Here is a 21,256-nt window from a genome sequence, read left to right as displayed (position 1 = left end):
CTCCTTTTTCATGTAGAGAAAATAAAGAGAAAGGAAGAAAGGAAAGCAAAGGAAAACTGTGATGACAGCTCCCTTTCATTCATTCACAAAATGTGTGATTTAGAGCTGCTTCTAATAAACAGCTAGAACAGATGTTTAACTGTTTGCCCCTTATAAATAAAACTTTTCTTTCTTTCTTTCTTTCTTTCTCTCTCTCTCTCTCTCTCTCTCTCTTTCTTTCTTTCATTTACAAGAAATATAGTAGGAGAGAGAGAAAGAACCATCACTCTGATACATGTGCTGCCAAGGACTCAGTCCCTCATTCATGCTTGAGAGTCCAATGCTTTAGCCACTGTACTACCTCCAGGACCACGTAAGAAATTTCTTGACATGTAGACACACAAACATTAATTTCTCCCTTCATTGAATATTGAAAATAAAGTCAAACAAATATAAATTTTGATACATTTTTACCTATTGTTTTTCAGCATTTAAAAAAAAAAAAAAAGATTTAGCAACCTAAGAGGTGGTGTGCCATGAATAAAGTATCAAAATCTCAAGCATAAGGTCCCGGGCTTGATTTCTCCCATTTCATGTTCCAGAGCAATGCTCTGGATCAATTGATCTCTCTCTCTCTCCTCTTCTTCACCCCCCCTTTCTTCCCTAAATAAATCTTATAAAAGTGGGACTGGGTGATGGTGCACCTGGTTGAACATACATCTTACAATGCACAAAGATCCAGGTTCGAGCCCCTGGTCCCCACCTGCAGGGGGATGGCTTTGTGAGTGGTGAAGCAGTGCTGAAGGTATCTCTGTCTCTCTTCTTCTCTATCTCCCTTTTCCCTCTTGATTCTGACTGTCTCTATTCAATAAGTGAATAAAGATAATTAAAAAATAAAAAAAAATAGTGGTCCAGGAGGTGGCGCAGTGGATAAAGCATCGGACTCTCAAGCATGAGGTTCTGAGTTCAATCTCTAGCAGCACATGTACCAGAGTGATGTCTGGTTCTTTCTCTCTCTCCTATCTTTCTCATTAATAAATAAATAAAACCTTTAAAAAATTTTAAAAATTAAAATAAATAAATATCTAAAAGAAAAAACTCAATTATGGCTTCAGTTTTTTTCTTTGTTTTTTTTTTTTTTGCCTCCAGGATTATCACTAGGGCTTGGTGTCAGCATTATGAATGTACTGTTCCTGGAGGCCATTTCTTCCATTTTATTGGATAGGACAGAGATAAGTTGAGAGAGGAGAGGAAGGTAGAGGGGAGGAGAGAAGACACCTGCTGACCTGCTTCACCACTTGTGAAGCAGCTCCCCTGTGGGTCCTTGTGCTTCATGGGTCCTGTGTACTTAACCCAGTGCACTACTGCCTAGCCCCTTATGCCGTCAGTTTTAAAATAGATCTGAAACTCCACGAGACCAATCTGGCTTCAAGACTTCTTCATATGGGAGAAAATGACTAATTCTCCTTGGTCATATCTTTCAATCAAAAAATGTTTTTAAGTTCTACCTTAAAAACTCTTCTTTGCAGGACCAGGTAGCAGAGTATGTGTGTACAAGCATGGCAACCCAGGTTCAAGCCCCAGGCCCCCACCTGCAGGTGGAACAGTACTGCAGGTGTCTCTCCTTTCCCTCTCCCTCTCTATTAAAACAGACAGAAAAAAGGAAAAAGAAATAGCCACTAGAAACAGTGGAGTTATGTAGGTATCAGGTCCTACTGGTAGCCCTGGTGGGTGAGAGAGAGAGTGAGAGTGAGAGTGAGAGAGAGAGAGAGAGAGAGAGAGAAGGAAGGAAGGAAGGAAGGAAAAAAGAGGAACTCTTCCTGTGCTCTCATAATTTCTAAGGAAACTGCAGAGGAGCCAGTCATTAGCCTACCATTCATGTCCTTTTCTGCTATTCTTTTCAAATTAATTAAAACTTTATACCCTCGTTTTATCTCTCCACACTTTTAAATAAACTATTGCTTTTCTTTGCTGATAGAGAAGGCGGCAGGGATTACCCATAAAAACAAAGATCCTTCTCTGAATTTCAAATTCTCCAGCACAAAGTGGGAAAACATGCCTCAGAATAGTCTGTATTCTAAGACAAAGAACAATATATGTCTCTGGCCATATCAGAATCTTTATCAAATAATCAGAAATAATGAAGACTTCTACCAACAATCCTCCTGAGACAAAACGCAAAGCCCTTACTATAGTACAAAGGCAATTTTCATCAATTTATTCCAGGCTGGGGAAAAGATTTCACACCCAGTCTTTTATCTGCTACCTCAAAGCAAAAGCTGGCAAGTGAAATGAGCGCATAGCATACCTCCTCCTCTCCCTGCTTTCCACCGAGGAGTCCGTTCCCAGAGTGGAGAGCAATGCAGCGGTTGTGACCCCATTGGCAGTGCTGGGCGGAGGGCGGTTAGTGATCACACAGAGTGGGGTGCTAGAAGAGATACCTTCTCCTGTTTTCTCTGCAGTTGAGTCAGCCTGTGATTTGTAAGGGGTCCTGTAATTAAAAAAAAAAAATCCATAAGCAGGAAGAGAATGGTCAGGCAAGCTATCCAGCAAAGCACTGGCAGAAGGAAGAACTGTTAGAGATCAATTTAACTGGAGGATTTTCTTGCTCAGATTTTGTTGGTTATATATATTTTTTCCCAATTCAGTGCTCTCAAGTCTAATAATAGTCTGGCTACCCATTGAGTCTGACACCTTTTGATTAAAGAAGTCACATTTTATGAAATTTTTGTTTTGTTTTGCCTGAGCTTAAAAATTAGCTTTGGCACAAATCAGTCAGTGACACATGCAAGAGTTCTTCCTGGGCACCATCTGTCTCCACACATGTATACCAGGGCAAGGTCTCTACACACAAAAGCGACGCTTCCACCTACCCCTTGGTTCTTGGCAGTGAGTCTTTGCAGTCGTCCTTAGCTTAGAGGGAGGACCATTTTCTTGGATTATCCAGACATACCTGGTACTCTACAGCTTCCGTATGTTTAGTTCTCCCTCCCCTAGTTTAGCAACTGCTCTCTTTCCATTTAACCAAACACCCAACTCTCTGTATTCAGAACTATAAAAGCGAGACACAAAAACTAGCAAGATCTATAAGTAACCTTAACTACATACAGACTTTCCAACTGCAAGCTGTATAATTAAACTCGCTTACATGAATACAAGGTCTTTGTTTCTTAACAAAGAGTTGAGAGCAACCATTGGCTCTCCACCCAAAAAGCTATCATTTGTGATGTCACAGCTTGTTGCTGGGGTAACAGAGATCCAAATTGATACAGAGATGGAAAGAAGCAATGAAAATCATAAATGCTAAAAATCTGTTTTTCTCACCTATTCATGTTTGCACTAACTCACTTTCAAATAATCATTCTATTAGAATAAGAACAAAAGAAGTAATCAGGCCATAAAAAATCCAAACATGGCAGCTAGATGCAAATATAAAATGGAACAGTCCTGAAGTGTGGTCTAAAAAACACAGGCTATTTCTACAGGGGCAATTTGTGACTTAGAAATAAAAGGTGAAATTTCACATATATTTTAATGTAAAAAAAAAAAAGATAGCATAATGGTTATGCAAAGATACTCTTATGCCTGAGGTGCCAAAGTCCCAGGTTCAATCCCCTACACTGCCATAAACCAGAGGAGAGTTCAGGTCCTGGAACAGGGTGACAGAGGACCTAGTGGGGGTTGTATTGGTATGTGGAAAACAGAAATGTTATGCATGTACAAACTGTTGTATTTACTGTCGACTGTAAAATATTAATCTCCCAATAAAGAAATAAAAAATTTAAAAAATGAGGGGAGAGAGCAAGACAAGACACCTGCAGACTTACTTCACTACTCATGAATCAGAACCCTTACAGGTGGGGAGTGGGGGCTCAAACCCAGGTCCTTGCACTTGGTACTATGTGTGCTTATAACTGGGTGTGCCACCACTCGGCCCCCTAGCACTGATCTCTTTATCACTCCTTTTTTTCTTTATCAGAGCACTGATCAGTTCTAGCTTACAGTGGTGTGGGTGGTTGAACCTGGGATTTCAGAGGCCCAGGCATGAAAGTCTTTTGCATAACCATTATGCTATCTTCCCTGCCCTTTATGATTTCTTATGTTGTAAAAATGTCAAGGATAAATTTTATCAAATTATTTTTATTAAAATTAATTGGATTTTTAGGAGCAGACTTATAAAAGCTCCAGAAGTTTTGGAAACATTTGGGTCCAAATTGCTCAGCGGGGGAAGCAATTACAGAAGCCAGACCTTCCACCTTCTGCATCCCATAATGACCTTGGGTCCATACTCCCAGAGGGTTAAAAAACAGGAAAGCTATCAGGGGAGGGGATAGGATACAGAGTTCTGGTGGTGGGAACTTTTTGAGTTTTACCCCTCTTATCCTATGTGGAAAACGTTATGCATGTACAAACTATTATATTTTACTGCCAACTATAAACTATTAGCCCCCAATAAAGAAATTTAAAAAGAAAAAAAAACAAAGACAAAAAATGAAAATGGTATTACACATACGGAGGGCTTTCTTTATGAGACTAGAAACGGCAGACGTGTGCCTGAGACAGCCAGTTGCCTACCCCATATTCATTTGCCTTTTCTCACTTCCTAGCAGGACTTAGGGTCTTTAAGTTCTGTTCTCGCTGCTTTGATTTGTTTGTTTTTGAGAGGGAGCTGTGGCCTTGTGCATGTGTGATGTCACCACTGTGAGGCTGCATTTCCATCCAGATGAAGTGGGGTGGGGAGCATAGTACCACAGCTTCCCCTGCTGCCACGGGGTTCTGGAGCTCAAGCTTAGGTTTTACACATGGCAAGGCATGTACTTTACCTGGTGTGCTGTGTCTCTGGTCCCTCAACTCAGGCATTATTGAGTGTTGAGTTACGCCTATTTAAATGTCCACATTTCCTATGGTCTGCCTGACTGCTAGAGCAAGTCAGTGATACACAGCTAGAAAACAAGAGCTTTTGATAAAGGAAATATTGGTCTACAGGCATCCTCTCTCCTCCTTTTTCTTGCCTTGAATGTAGCCATAGTGGCTACTGCAGCTGCAGCTATTTGGACCTGAAGCAACCCAGGGAAACAGAAGTCATTACTTAAGTTTTGCAAAACAGAAAGACAGAAGGAACCTGACTCCTTCAACAACTCTGAAGTTGTGTGTCAGCTCTACCTGCTTCTGGACTTTCATGAGAGAGGAAAAGCGGACCGAGCAGCGGCACACTTGGTTAAGAGCACACAGTACAAAGCACAAGGACCTGCACAAAGGATCCTGGTTCAAGCCCGCGGCTCCCCACCTGCAGGGGGGTCGCTTCACAAGCGGTGAAGCAGGTCTGCAGGTGTCTACCTTTCTCTCCCTCTCTATCTCCCTCTCCCCTCTCAATTTCTCTCTATCCTATCCAATAAAATGAAAAAAAAAAAAAAAAACGGCCACCAGGAACAGTGGATCTATAGTGCTGTACCAAGCCCCAGCAATAACCCTGGAAGCAAAAAACAAAACAATAAAAATTTCTAGGAGGAGGGATGGAGATTGTGAGATGAGAATTCCTACTCACAGGGAAATAAAAGAGAGGGGAGGGAGAAGAAAAAAAAAAAACCTTTGTTATGTTTATGCCACTATTATTGGGATTTTTTGGTTATGTGTGAGTAAACCAAACCCCAATGTAATCTGGACCTAATCCAATGTCTGGTATATAATAGAGTTCATCAAATAGTGGCTTCTATTATTTCTCCTGCTTTTAAAATTTAATTATACTCTATGTAACAGTTTTCTTCATTTCTGGTGATAATATTTACTATGACTATGCAACTGAATTGTTAGAGGACCTAATACATTTCTACATAATTACACGGTTTTGTTATTACTAACCCTTCACAGGCCAGTTCTTCCTCATAAGCACTTGGGTTGTTATAATGGCATAATAAATTTATACATGACTATACAGTATTATTATAAATAATTCATCATCATTTCTCTCTCCTAACCAAATGCATGGCCATTTATTTAAAGAAAGAAATCTGGGACTGGGGTGATGGTGCACCTTGCTGAGTGTACAAAGTCCCAGGTTCGAGTCCCTGGTCCCCACCTGCAGGGGGAAAGCTTTTAAGTTGAGGAGCAGTGCTACAGGCGTCTCTCTGTCTCTCTCACTCTCTATCTTCCTCTTTCCTCTTGATCTCTGTTTCTATCCAATAAATAGATAAAGATAATAGAAAAAAATAAATTAAAGAAATCTAGCAAACTGACAAACATCAGCCAAGCCACCACAAGTTCTTGCGGCAACATTACCAAGATTCTATTTTTCACTGCCTTTCCGCCAGTGGGAGAAACAAGTCCTTGCCAAAGCAGGAGGACTTTTGCTGTATACACCAAAGTACACATCCAGGATTAGAAACCACAGTGAAAATCATAGCAAAAGTCCCACTGCACTGTCACAATTATACTCTGACTACTCTACCCTCTAGAAAGGTTGGAAACCATGAAATGAACAAAGTTTAGACAAACACGAATGTTCCCCTTCTCATAGTCTTTCCAGTTCAACCCTTCCATTGGCTAGGTCTTTTCAGAAAGCTATTGGAGTTTTCTGAAATAGGAGTTAGCTTTCTTCCCAATTTGGGTCTGTATGCCATCTTCCAAAAAGATTACTACTCATAATTACTGGATATTAATATAAATAAAATAAAGAGATATTTTAAAAAATAAGTGATTTACTTATAGTATGATCCTTAACTTGTAACCACAACCAGTAAGGTTGTTGAGAGATGAAAACAGTCATCTTAGGTAGATGCCCAAACCAAGAACAATGACAAATACTGGCTATTCAGTAAGCAACTGTTGACTAGTTAATGCGAAAGCAAACAGATCCTCTTTAAATCACCAATATTTGCACAGGAATTCAAACGTGTTCTACAGCCACAATCTCTTTTCAATTCAAATCTCATATGTGTAATCGAGAGGCATGAACTTTGGTGCATGTAAGTCACAACGGCTCCAAGAAGCCTTACCTGCCATGGTGAAAAGATGCAGCAGTGTTTGTACTGACTGGTGCAGGGCAAGAAGAGGCAGGCTGCCCCTGGCTGCCCGGAGAGGTAGATGAACCAATGACAATGGGTGAGGAAGCAGGAGATGAATTGCGATTGGCTGAAATGTAGGGACTTGTGGGGTCACTACCTCTACCAAAGGAAGCACTGCAAAATAGCACACAGTCACTTTCTTCAGGACATGTTCACCCACCATTTCCCAGAACCACCTTCCCACCAAGACTGTGCACTTAAAAGGAATGTAGATCAAAGAGAGTGTATGACAAGTGGGAAGTGGAGTGATCCACTTCAGCCAGAACTGGGTCACTGGCAGCAAGCAGGCAACTGTCAATCATCCAAAAGAGGGAAGGAATGTAGACGAGGAAAGATGATGCAACAAGAGAAAGCAGAAGACTGGAATATAAGAAGAGAGCAGAGGCTATGAAGGGAACATAATAGAAATTAGGATAAGTTTACTAGACATTATAATCCTCAACAAACACAATCATGCAACTTCAAAAGTCTAGCTGATATGAAAGTAGCACTGCAAAGGCTAAAGTAAAATCAAAGATTTAGACAGGCTTCATAATTAGAGATTTAAAATGGAAAAGCAGAAAAGAGTAAAGAAGCTCAGTGGGGGGAAAAAAGTGGCTCTGATAAGTGCATTCAGCCTAAAACAAAAATGTTCTTTAGGAGAATTTAAAGTCTTCAATCTAGAAAGCAATACTGTATGAGCAATAGAAGACAATTTTTCTTTGACTAAACTGAAGACAGGTAAGAACCATCTCAACCTCAGAAAAAAAATGCTTGTATTGTGGTCCAGGAGGTGGAGCAGTGGATATAGCATTGGACTCTCAAGCATGAGGTCCTGAGTTCAATCCCCAGCAGCACATATACCAGAGTGATGTCTGGCTCTTTCTCTCTCCTCCTATGTTTCTCATTAGTAAGTAAATAAAATCTTTAAAAATGTTTGTATTATTAAAAAATAACCTCTTGGGGCCGGGTGGTGGTGCACCTGGTCGAGCGCACATGTTACAATATGCAAGGACCTGGACTCAAGCCCCTAGTCCCCACCTGCAGGGGGGAAAGCTTTGCAAGTGGTGAAGCAGGGCTGCAGGTGTCTCTCTGTCTCTCTCCCTCTCTGTCTCCCCCTTCCCTCTTGATTTCTGCTGTCTCTATCCAATAAATAAATAAAGATAATTTTTAAAAAATGTTAAAGAAAAAAGAACCTCTTGGCTACAATGGTGATGAAATATATAAGGGTGTGAGCAAAAACGTTATGAAGCCTTCATTGGAAATGAGGCATCTAAAAGAAAATTCTGCCTAAAGACAAGAGGTGAACTAGAAAGTGGAAAGTAAGCCAAGGTTTGGCATAGTCCCCAAACAGCAAAAGTTTACTCGCACTCACTTTCCAAAGTGATGATGGCATATGATTCTTTTCTTTTGAAAAGAACATTTAAAAGATTTTAAAGCTACTTTAAGGTTATAGAAGATTAGCTTAGGAAGTCCACAGTGTGAAACACATTGTAGATTTTTTTTCATGTCTTTATGCATGTTTGCTACTCTAAGACTTTCATTCACTAGAATTATGCCATATTACATCTGTCAAACTAAATACTATTCACTCATTTACTGATAATTTGGGCCATGAAAATCAACAGCCCTGAATTTTTATTTTTCTTTTCTAGACCTAACATATTCATTTCCTAGAAAAATTTTTTGGTCTTGGATCCAACCATTGGAGTACAAGCAGATGATTGTTTCATTAAGTTAAAAAAAAACATACAGAGTATGAAGCTTGTATAATAAAGCTTCAGTATGATCACTGAACTATAGTTGTGTACTTTCAAAACTGAGCCTTTCTTAAAGGACGTGTCTGCATTAACAGAAGAACAGTAAAAGACAACAGTGGATACTTTATAGATCACTGCTCCTATAATTTAACCTTATATAGTTCATAAGATTTTCCCTATTAAGTGGATTCAAGTTTTGATTCCAAACAAATAGCCTATGGCCAACGCCTATTTCTAGGGTAGCCAACAATCACCTAAAAAGTTTAATAATAAAAGTTACGGAATGAAGAGATAATTGGAAGGGTTAAGCAAGTGGAAGAAAAAAAAACAGAATTCAAAGTAAGCAGTGAGAATCAGAGTCTTTCACATCAGCAGCAAAAATGAAATTTAAATATGAATCTTGTAGCTTAATGGCTCTGGCAAAGGTGCTTTACTTGCTGGTTGGTACATAGCAAAGAAAATACTTGCAGAAAAAGGGATATAGATGAGAAAAGGAGAAGGAAACCCAAGTACCTTCTCTGCACCAAACTTGCGAGTTTCACATCTTGATGGATCTGAGGGCCATTAAAGTCATAAAAAAAACAAAAAACTCAAGTCCCTAAATTAACAGACTTCAATATGAAACTTCTTTAATGCATACAAATCAGTCCCCACTCCCCACCCCCTCCCCAGTCCACAATCCCCCCTCCCTCCCCCATATAGACAAGCATATATACACACACACTATATATATATATATATACATGTATGTGTGTATATACATACATAAACACATATAAATATATGTAAGTTATAGAAAAATGAGATCTGTAATTGCTTCCCCGCTGAACATGGGCGTTGACTGGTCAATCCATACTCCCAGTCTGTCTCTTCTATGGTTTTGTTAATGTGTCCTTTCTTAAAAAAAAAAAAAAAAATCTGGAGAAAGGTGATTTTAAAATCATTCCAGCTCAGAAATTACTTCCAGTTGAAGGTTTCAGTAGGAGTGAGAGAATGGAGTACAGACTCCTCCAGTCTGTGAGGGAGAATGTGGAATTAACTTGCTTTAATTTAGTAACTATTTTAATTTAAAACTAGTCAAGATGTTCGTTCAAAAAAAAATCTCAAAGGAATTCAGTTTTCAACTCATTTTTGGAGTGCTAACTAGGTGGAGAGTTAGGTCTGCAATTATTGCCCACATGGTCATGGCTAGAGTGAAGGAAACCCATCTCCCACCCCCTTGAATCTGGTACCTTTTCAAGTAGGTTGACACATAGGTAGACGGAGCAGTTGTCTGTGAAGTTTCATTTCCCTTTGCTTCATCCCTCCACAGCTGCCGGTTATAGGAGCCGCTCCTCACCAGATTAACGGCTGATTCTCTGAAAGAAAACCAAAACAAAACACTGACTCTTAGATACGATGCAAACGGCTAAAGAAACAGACACATTTTCCAAGTGACTCTCTGGTTTATACACCTGTGTGCTATATAAAGAATATTACTATCTTTCTCCCTGGTTTTGGACAAAAATGAAAGCAAATCCACTCTGAGATGGTTCAGGGAAGACTTCCCAAGGAATAAGACGTAAGCTTGTGTTGAAACCCAAAGGTCAAGAACTGACAGAGCAAAGGAATAGAGGGTTGGCATAGCTCTAAAAACAGAAGGAACAAATAAGCCATAGTCGGCTAAGAACACCTACTGGAAGACGGCAGTGGAGCGACTGTGCACTACAGAGTTAAAAAGGATCATCTTGGTTCTATATTAGGATTACCTGTTCTCTTTCTCTTCAATGTCACTTGTGTTGTTCAGCCTCCGGGATGCTAGTGAACTAAAATAGCTTTTGTTGTCTCTCTCCTGTAAAATCAAAACAAATAAAGGACAAAGAAGGTACAATAATCACATAATGTAAGACATTTTGGGCGAAAAAGCAGAATGCAATGCAACCTTATTTCCAGATTAATAGCAATTCCATTTTGAGTGATATTACAAAAGTTTAGCTTCTAAAGGCTTATTCTAAAGTTCTGCCACTAAAAAAAAAAATCAATATGTAGAGAAATAATTCTATTAAGAAAATTCAGAGGGGGGCCAGTTGGTGCACCTGGTTAAGCATACATGTTACAATATGCAAGGACCCAGGTTAGAGCCCCCGATCCCCACCTGCAAGGGGAAAGCTTTGAGAGTGGTGAAGCAGGGTTGCAGGTGTCTCTCTTCCTCTCTACCTCTCCATTCCCTCTCGATTTCTGATAGTCTCTATCCAATAAATAAAGATTTAAAAGAAGAAAATTCAGTATCCTTAAAACAAGAACAACAACAGCACAAATTACATAGGGCAGCTGCTCTGTTAAGGAGGCAAGCCTTTAAAAGCCCATAAATAGAAGGCTCCACCCTCAAGCTCTGGGTGAAATCAACCCTCTCTCTTCTCTAGCCTTTTTCTTGAAATGCAGTTTGTTTTTTTTTTTAGGAATATGCACAACAGATATGATGCAGAATTAATCCAGCCAGTATAACTCACACTCTTGAACAGTCTCCAGAGACATAAGGTTTAACAGAGGGAACTATAATTACAAGGAAGATCTGACCTCAGAGAAAGGCATCAGGTGAGGCCTACCAAAAATGAAGAAACAAAATACACTCATCTTAATAAATAGGCAGATGAACTATCTGTGAAGCTACCTGATCAGGTACCAACTACTGAAAAAATAAAGGCATTAATCTTTTTTTTTCTTGTACTAATTTGCCTGAATTTCATTAGGATTAAAAGTCCTGCAGATGACTCTGTTAATGAACGTCAAAAGAATAATTTACTGGTATTGGTTTCAGAAGAAAAGTTTTAAGTTATGTTCAACTTTTCATGTTTCTGGTTCACATTTTGCTTTGGGTAAGGACCATAAGGAAGAACAAACATAAGGAATGCCAAAAGTAAAGATATCTCCTCTTTTTTTTTTCAGTAAAGTAAATAAGTAGCTACTTAATGAGACTGTCACTGTATCCATCTCCCTGTGAAGACTTTAGATTTTCAAGGCTTAAACCAACAAGGGTCCATAAAATATTTCCGTTTGTTCCTGAGATGGAATTTTCATGGAAGAGACCTATCTTGGAATCCCCTACACACACTCTGTCCAAAAGGCACCTTATCTTTGTTGTCCAGTAGAGCAGAAATCCGGGGGCTTGAGGACGAGCGGTAGATGGAAGAGCCTCGGTCCCTTAGAGCTTCCCTGGAATTAGCCACCTCACTCAACGTGTTGTGGCTGCCAGTCTTTCTGAGTCCTAGTCTCCAGGAAGATGGGGATTCATCTTTGGGCTCTTCTGGCTTGTTAAAAAGGCTGGAGGAGAACTGCGAGGGAAGACATAAAGAAAAGGGAAGGGGGAGGGAGGCGAGGTCTTGATGATTCTTTTTAACCTATTTGCATTTTCTACATTAAGATGAGTTAGGCAACATAAGGCAGTAAAAGGAAAACAAATACGTGGCTGTGTTCTTCCAAAGTTCCCTTCCTCACCTGGCAGATACTAATGACCTCTCAAGGCTTCCTTTCTCCCACAGTCAGAAATAGCCTCAGCGTCTCGACACAGTGCTCCTACCTGACAGAGTCACTTGAGAAATCAAACTATTTGCCCTCCCAGTGCAGTGAGTACTGACTGAGGTATGCAAGCTTTAGTAATACACCTTCTCCTGATTCATTATGTAACTGAAAGTGGGGCACTTCACTTCTCTAGACTTCATGTCCATCTATAAGTTATGATAATGAGCTTAAGTCTTCCTGAAGGCATCCTTCTTCTTCTTCTAGCGTTTGCCCTTCTTCCGTAGCCAGTCAACAGCGTCAGGTTGAGCCTGATGTCTGCTTGTTGCTGGCTTTGAAAGTGACTGGGATCCATGTGGATTCAGTCGGCTAGGAAGGATCGTCAGTTTCCCCAATAAATGGGTACTCACGGGATGCACCACGAGAAGGTCGATCCAATCCTAAAGTGCTGTAATAAAACAGTGTTCACCAGTGACCCTGGAGCCCCACTTCCCCAGAGCCCTACCCAACTAGGGAAAGATAGAAATGGGCTGGGAGTATGGATCGACCTGCCAATGCCCATGTTCATCAGAGAAGCAATAACAGAAGCCACCTTCTATAATTCCACCTTCTGCACCCCATAACAATCTTGGGTTGATATTTCCAGAGGGATAAAGAATAGGAAAGTTTCCAAGGGAGGGGATGAGATATGGAACTCTGGTGGTGGGAATTGTGTGGAATTGTACCCCTCTTATCCAATGGACTTACCAATCATAATTAAATCAATAAAAAAAAAGAAGGTTGGCAAAGAAAGAGCAGTAGAGAAATGTTTCCATACACTAGGTGCATTTGATTATTCAATCTCTATTAATTTCAGGGTGAAAAAAAAACCTTGACCACAGAAATTCCATCATCACAATCTTTTTGAGTATTTGTTGTTTATAAAGAGCTTACATCATGAAAATCAGTGAAATACTAATAAAATAGTTATATTTTTTAAAAGTGTTAAACTGATGTAAATTAATGCCAATAAAAACAACAAAGGTCTGTCTACTTTGGTGTCAACTACATGACTGATTCTAATTACTTATTTGAAGAAAATAGTTTATGAGATCTAAAGTGCAGGAGTCCCAAGTTTCTGATATCATCAACCAGCAAACTTAAAAAAAAAAGTTAGTATGCATAGAGTTTTAATTTTGCTAAGAAAACATCTTTCAAAAACTGATTAACATGTCTATCACCCACCAGGTCACTTAAAAATAAAGTTAATACTTACCAAACAAGATTTCCTTGTCCTTAATTACTTTGTTTAGCCATAAATTAGGAAAGATATCATCAAAATCAGTTTAGAGTATAACTGGCCTCTGGAAGATCAGCTAACAGTCCTGAAATCTGAGGGATCTCTACAAGAAGGTTTTGGCTTTTCACCAGACGCTATGTCACCTTTACTACCTCGCATGGTAAAAATACAATAGACAGGGGACCAGGTGGTAGCACACCTGGTTGAGCAAACATTAAGTATGCAAAGAGCTAAGTTTAGTCCCCCGGTCCTCATCTGCAGGGGGAAAGCTTCATGAGTTTGAAGCAGTACCACATGTGTCTCTCCCTCCCTTCCTATCTCCTCCTTCCCTCTCAATTTCTCTGTCTCTACCAAAAATTAATAAATAAATATTACAAAAATAGTATATCACTCATTTCCAACTTATACTTGCATATTTTCTTTTAATCAGTCACTAAATGTTAATGTATCACTTCTAGATTTTGAGAGTCAATCATACCAACTCTTTATGAGCCACCCTAATTTTGAAGGGAAAAAATCCCTTTCCTAGTAAAATGGAGTAAGTATTATGTGTGCTTTCATATTTTTTTAATTTGGCAAAAACAAAACAAAAAAACCCAGGAAATAGAGTCACTACAAAAGCTATGGGAATATGTAACATACAACTGAAAGTCACATTCTATTTAAGCCTACTCTGATGACTCACATAGTCCTCCTAGGAATAACTATGTAGCCAGGCCACTGTTTTCTCATTTCCACAATTAAACTGTAATAACATCTTTCCAATTTGCGAGGTGCTAAGATGATCACAAAGTTAATACCTATAAAGCCATATAGCTTAGTAGCTTCATTCCAGATTCATTCTTTATGCCCAGACTAACCTACCTTCTAGAGCAGCCATCACTAAATGGTGTACACTAACAGGCAAGAGTACTTTTCTCAACTTTCTGGGCAAAATGCAGGAGGGACCTCTGGTATTACTACAAGTTTTTTCTACTTCTGTTCTCTGCCCATCATAAAGTATAAAGACCTTACTCGTGAAATTATAAACAAAAAATAAAATAAAACGAGTAGTCATAAAACAACTAATGCTAGATGCTACTTATTTTCGTAGCTCAATAAGCTTTACTCGAGCTTACCTTAATTTAATTTCAGACATAAAGAAAACAGTCAACTGAAAACTTCCTTTGACCCCTGGCTATTATATCCTAGATGTCTAAACACATCACAGTCAAATTTTCTTAGTGATGGGTTTCTAGTTTTTGTGGTGAATGTTGTGAGTACAATGTTTACCTCTCCCCCACCCCTAAAAGTAATATGTTGGGATTCTGACCCCTAGAGTTACTATATTTGGAGAGAGAGTCTGTGTGGGGGTAATAAAGGTTAAATGAGGGGCCACACAGTGGCACACCAGGTTGAGAGCATATGTTACCATGCTCATGGGCCAAGGTTTGAATCCCCACTCCCCACCTACAGGAAGCACATTTAAAAAGTGGTGAAGCAAGTCTGAAGGTGTCTTATCTTTCTCTCTCTCTTTCCCTTCTCAATGTCTCTCTGTCTTATCTAATAAAATAAAAGGAGGGGTTGGGGTGGTAGCCATCAGGAGCAGTGGATTCATAGCGCAGGCACAGAGCCTCAACCATAACCCTGGTGGCAAAAGAAAATTTTTAAAAAGCTCATATGAGGTCATATGGGTGAAGTCCTAGTCACATCAGATTAGTGCCCTTATAAGAAGAGGAAGAGGCATCAAAGTTCTCTCTGTGCTGTGAAGACAGAGAGAAGGTGGCTGTCTACAAGCCAGGAAGAGAGAAATCCTCACCAGGTAATGAATCAGTTGACATCTTGATAATGAACTTTCCAACCTCCAGAATTGTGAGAAATAAATTTCAACAGTGGAAAGTCACACAGTGAGGGTGTGTGGCATAGCTAAAGTGCCCATCTAATAAAGCCAGCTGCTCTATAGTATTTTGTTACTGCATCCTGAGAGATTAGAGTAGACAAGAATACATTCTTACTGCTTTACCAAAACATGCCCTTAAGATCTTTCTAACTGAATGTTACTGCAGTAGGGAAAAACTTAGTATCCAAATTAATTCCAAAGTACTCACTCTCCTAGCAGAAGAGGCTGAGAAGGTATTTTGAGCCGGTGCTGGTATCTGCTCTGTGATACTGCTCTTCTTTTCAGAGTTGGAATGGTTGACAATGGCTTCTGGCTTTTTATCTGTTATTTAAGACAAGAGAAGCAACAAATGCAAATATGAGAATCTTATCTTAATGTGTACATGTGCTTTTCTGCTAACAGAAAAGGCTTACTCATTGTCAGAACAGATTATTAGGGGCATGCGATGCTTGGAATCAAAGTAATGTGAAATCTCTAGCAACTGCTGCCATAAGAAAATAAACACAACAGTATTCCTGATGTGGTAGGCCTCAATTCTAATTACAGGGACATAATTGAAAACTTTCTCTATATCATGTACCATATGTAAGATTTATCTGTAACTACATGTTGAATATCTGCTGTTTTTGGAGGGCAGGAAGGACATATATAAAATGTCTAAGATATAGTTCACTTTCTAGGTAATTAAAATCAATAGAAGAAATAAGATGCCTACTAATTATAACAACAGAAGACTATGTATAATTTGACTCAGATCAACAAGTATTTTAGCAGTTCAGAGGAGAGGCAAATCCTCTGGGATGGGAGGATATAAAGGAAAGATGACATAGAGGAAGTTAGAAGACACACATTAATTGGCAGAAGCAAGAAAAGTCATGAGTAGGGAGATAATCTGGGACTGCAACAAGGCAGAACTAGAATGACTTCAGGAACCCACCAAATCACCAGAGTGAGGGATTAAGCTAAGAAGCTTACTTATAGTTTAAAAGCCCTCAGGATTCCAGAGCCTACAGCGAAGAAAAAGCACAAAAGAGGCTTTTAAGCCACTGAGCTCCAACTCAGGGATTAAAATAATATTGAAACAACTGTTTCTACAATTGTGAACCCTTTAAGTACCTTACTTAGACACAAATCAATCCAGGCAAGAGTGATTTGAAAACTATCAGAAGAGGGACCTCATAACATACTATATAGAATGGTTAAAACAACAGGAAGAAATATTACAGAAATGAACCAGGACAAGAGTCCAGCTAAAAGCCTCCCAAAGGTTGAAGCACAAAATAATGAAGTCAACATCCAAACACTACTTAAGGAAATAATCACAGGAGTGAGTAAAGAGTTTGAAAGAATTGTCATCAGAAATGCAAAAACAACAAATGAGACTCTGGAAGAAAACACCAATTATCTCAAGGTTATTAGAGAGCTGAAAGCTGAAATAGCTGAGCTAAGAACACAACTAGCTGAACAAGCTAAAACAGTAGAAGAACAAGGTAACAAAATAGATGAACTCCAGAAAACAGTAGAGGGTAGAGAGAATAGAATAAAGGAAGCTGAAGACAGAATTAGCAAGATGGAGGACAAATTAGAGACAACTAAAAAAATAAATAAGAGATCTCAAAAAGAGACTAAGAGCTACTGAAAACAACAACAGAGACCCATGGGATGACTTCAAAAGAAATAATCTGAGGACTTCCGGAGGTGAGGCTATGGAGCAGCAGAGAAACAATATACGCCATTATTGGCTTACCAGAGGAAGAGAGGGAGGTGAAGAAAGAGAAGAGGGGAAGAAAGCATTCTGCAGGACATAACAGCTGAGAACTCCTCTAGTCTAGACAACATAAAAGACATAAAGGTTCAAGAAGCCCAGAGGGTCCCAAACAGAATTAACCTAGACTTAAAGACACCAGGACACATCATATTTAGAATGGAAAAGAATGATAAAGAAGGGATCCTGAACGCTGCAAGAGAAAAACAAAGAGTCACCTAAAGAGGAAAACCCGTAAGGTTAGCAGCAGACTTCTCCACACAAACACTACAAGCCAGAAGAGAATGGCAAGATATCGAGTGCTCAATGAGAAAGGCTTTCAACCAAAACTACTGTATCCTGCTAGACTGTCATTCAGATTATATGGAGGCATAAAAACTTTCTCAGACAAGCAACAGTTGAAAGAATCAATAATCACCAAGACTGCCCTGAAAGAAGTTCTGAAAGGTCTCCTATAAACAGTCAGATCACCATAAATATGCCATTTAACAGAACACTTTAAAAATCTACAAGAATGGCATTAAAAATATCTTCAATCTTTGATATCAATAAATATCAATGGACTGAATTCACCTATTAAAAGACACAGAGTAGGAAGATGGATCAGAAAATTCAACCCAACAATATGCTGTCTATAGGAAACCCACCTAACTCAACAACACAGACACAGACTTGCAGTGAAAGGATGGAAAACTATCATACAAGCCAATGGCCCACAAAAAAGAGCAGGAACAAATATCTTCATATCTGACATGATAGACTTTAAAATAAATAGAATTTAAAAAGATAGGGATGGACATTACTTAATGCTCAGAGGATCAGTCAATCAAGAAGACTTAACAATTATTAACATCTATACACCCAATGGGAAGCTATCTAAATACATCAAATATCCACTGAAAGAGCTACAGCAATATATTAACAGCAACACAGTCATAATAGGGGACTTCAACACCCCACTCTCTCAACTTGACAGATCATCCAGGCAGAAAAATCAATAAAGAAATGAGGGAACTAAATGAGGAAATAGATATAGTAGAACTATTGGACATTTTCAGAGTCATTCATCCCAAGAAACTGGAATACACATTCTACTCAAGTCCACATGGGTCATTCTCAAGGATAGATCATATGTTAGGCCACAAAGACAGCATCAGCAAATTCAAGAGCATTGAAATCATCCCAAGCATCTTCTCTGACCACAGCATAATTAAACTAACACTTAACAATCAACAAAAGATTAGTAATAGTCCCAAAATGTGGAAGCTCAACAGTTTGCTACTTAACAACTACTGGGTCAAAGAGGAAATCAGGGAATAAATCAAAATGTTTATAGAGTTCAAGAAGAACTCAGTGTTCCGAGAGTTCAACAAAGACACAAGCTATCAAAATATATGGGACACAGCTAAGGCAGTACTGAGAGGGAAGTTCATAGCCCTTAGCACACATTATGAAATAAGTAAAAACACAAGCAGCCTGATTGCACATCATAAAGACCTAAAAGAAGAAGAACAAAGGAACCCTCGAGCAACCAGATGGACAGAAATAACTAAAGTTAGGGCAGAAATAGATAACACTGAAAATAATAAAACCATACAAAAGATCAACAAAAGTAAATGTTGGTTCTTCAAAAGAGTGAACAAAATTGACAGACCTTTAGCCAGACTCACAAAACAAAAAAGGGAGAAGACTCAAATAAATCATATCATAAATGAAAGAGAGATATCATAACAGATACTGCAGAAATTCAACATATCATTTGAGGCTTCTAAGAACAAATATATGCCACCAAGCTAGAGAACCTCGAAGAAGTGGATGAGTTCCTAGATACCTATGAACTTCCAAAATTAAATAAAGAGGAACTAGATAATATAAACAGGCCCATCACAGCTAATGAAATTGAAACAGTTATCAAAAACCTTCCCAACAATAAAAGTCCTGGACCAGATGGCTTTACAAATGAATTCTCCAAAGCCTTCAAAGAAGAAATAATACCTCTACTTTTAAAAGTCTTCCAGAAGATTGAAGACACTGGAATACTCCCTTCCAGCTTCTATGAAGCCAACATCACTTTGATACCAAAAGCAGACAGGGACACAACCAAAAAAGAAAACTACAGACCAATATCTCTGATGAACATAGATGCAAAAATATTGAACAAAATTCTAACCAACTGGATACAGCAGTATATTAAAAAGACTGTTCATCATGACCAAGTGGGGTCTATCCCAGGCATGCAAGGTTGGCTTAATCACCAGTTTGGGAGTGACTCTTTTGAGAAAGATTTTCCCTTCTTATTATGGTAGTGCACATAAGGAAACACAGGTGTTACTCATCTGGGGATCGGGAAGCCCTGGGTAGCCTTACTCCCCTTTTTGGTGGTGCCAGCATTTGGGGGGCAAGTGAGCCATGTATCACAAGGCAACAGGATTCTACAAGTAGGAAAAAGGGTTCAGTGCATGCTCCCAGTCTCTGCTTGTACCATATTGGTTAATGTTACATTGTCAAACCCAATGTTGGTATGAGAAGGCCCCACAAATGGTTTAGAGTCTCTGGTAACTCATTACTCTAGAAATCTTTCATATCTGGCTAATTAGACAGATTTCTTGTAGATGAAGATATTCAGATAGTGTTTAAAGGATGTCTTAGACATTCCCAATACTCACAAAAAGAATAACATTAAAAACAGCAAATGTTTAATGTGACTTACATTGGCCAGGCATTGAGCCACACAATTAAGAGCATTGTCTTTAGTATTATAGTGACTTAGAGGGCAAGAATTAAAAATCCTGATTGATCAATGAGAAAATAGGAATCCCAATTTGTTAGATACATTCTCAGCATTAGACAGCTAGGTAGGCCATGGCTTAAAACTGTCACATGATGGAGCTCAGCTTCCCCAGAGACCCACCCTACTAGGGAAAGAGAGAGGCAGACTGGGAGTATGGACCGACCAGTCAACGCCCATGTTCAGCGGGGAAGCAATTACAGAAGCCAGATCTTCTACCTTCTGCAACCCTCAATGACCCTGGGTCCATGCTCCCAGAGGAATAGAGAATGGGAAAGCTACTGGGGAGGGGGTGGGATATGGAGATTGGGCGGTGGGAATTGTGTGGAGTTGTACCCCTCCTACCCTATGGTTTTGTTAATTAATCCTTTCTTAAATTAAAAAATAATAATAATAATAATTTTTTAAAAAACTGTCACATGGTTTATCAATGGTAGCCCAATGGGTTTCTATATCTAGAATCTGTAGAACAGGAGGCGGCACCATAGCCCTTGGGCTGACAATTTTATTATTGTTTGGTATGGAGCAGTGACAAAACAGGAAGGGTTTCTACTCAATAAACCTATTTTAAGGATGAACCACTCCTTTGTATTATTAAGGTTTAAGTGCTAAAATTCTATATATAATTTTAACTTACAATATTCAATTTCTCTCTGTCCTATCCAACAATAATAACAACAACAAGGTCAACAAAAATTGGAAACATGGCCTCCAGGAGCAGTGGAATTGTAGTGCAGGCACCGAACCCCAGCGATAACCCTGGAGACAAAAAATAAAATAAAAGGAAACTGATTTGAACTGGTCTTTGAGAAATGAGTAAAATTTGAGTTGGCAAAGAGCTACAGAAATGAGTAGGAAACCATCTGGCTTCTGCCAACATCATGCTACTAAACCACTAACATCACCAGTGACTGCCTAATTGCTTTACTGTACTTGATCATTCCCTCTCACTCCTGCCTCAGGTTTTCTGATGCAGAAATAAACATTGTGGTGTCTCTAAGTTCTCTCTTCACTGCTTTCTTTACTCACTTTACTTCTCCTAAACATAGTAAGCCCCAAGGTTCTTCTTTCTACTTGTTTATTTTCTTTTCCTTTTCCTTCTGTTTTTGTTACCAGGGTTATCGCTGGAGCCTGGCGCTGCAAATCCACTGCTCCTGGAGGCCATTAAAAAATTATTATTATTATAGGATAAGACAGAAAGAAATTGAGAGAGGAGTGGGAGGCAGAGAGAGAGAGAGAGATAAGATACCTGTAGACCTGCATCACCATTT

General features: G+C 39.1%; 1 protein-coding gene across 14 annotated transcripts in view; it reads right to left on the bottom strand.

The window, feature by feature from the left end:
* PPP1R12B (protein phosphatase 1 regulatory subunit 12B) overlaps nt 1–21,256 on the bottom strand; it is a 235,403-nt gene that overhangs the window by 124,273 nt on the left and 89,874 nt on the right. For 11 of the 14 annotated variants that reach the window (XM_060178566.1, XM_060178571.1, XM_060178570.1 and 8 more), the window contains exons 9-14: nt 15,641–15,753; nt 11,887–12,090; nt 10,528–10,610; nt 10,012–10,137; nt 6,972–7,154; nt 2,288–2,470 (exon numbers count right to left, since the gene is read on the bottom strand). In XM_060178566.1, the coding sequence (XP_060034549.1) occupies nt 2,288–2,470; nt 6,972–7,154; nt 10,012–10,137; nt 10,528–10,610; nt 11,887–12,090; nt 15,641–15,753 (892 nt within the window). Of the gene's footprint in view, nt 1–2,287; nt 2,471–6,971; nt 7,155–9,292; nt 9,334–10,011; nt 10,138–10,527; nt 10,611–11,886; nt 12,091–15,640; nt 15,754–21,256 lie in introns of those variants that run through there. The other 3 variants (XM_060178576.1, XM_007522098.3, XM_060178578.1) reach the window with 2 other exon arrangements.

Source organism: Erinaceus europaeus, chromosome 19 (assembly GCF_950295315.1).
Source record: "Erinaceus europaeus chromosome 19, mEriEur2.1, whole genome shotgun sequence".
NCBI lineage: Eukaryota > Metazoa > Chordata > Mammalia > Eulipotyphla > Erinaceidae > Erinaceus > Erinaceus europaeus.
Note: the sequence above shows the minus strand (reverse complement) of the source record. Positions and strands in the feature narration are given on the sequence as shown.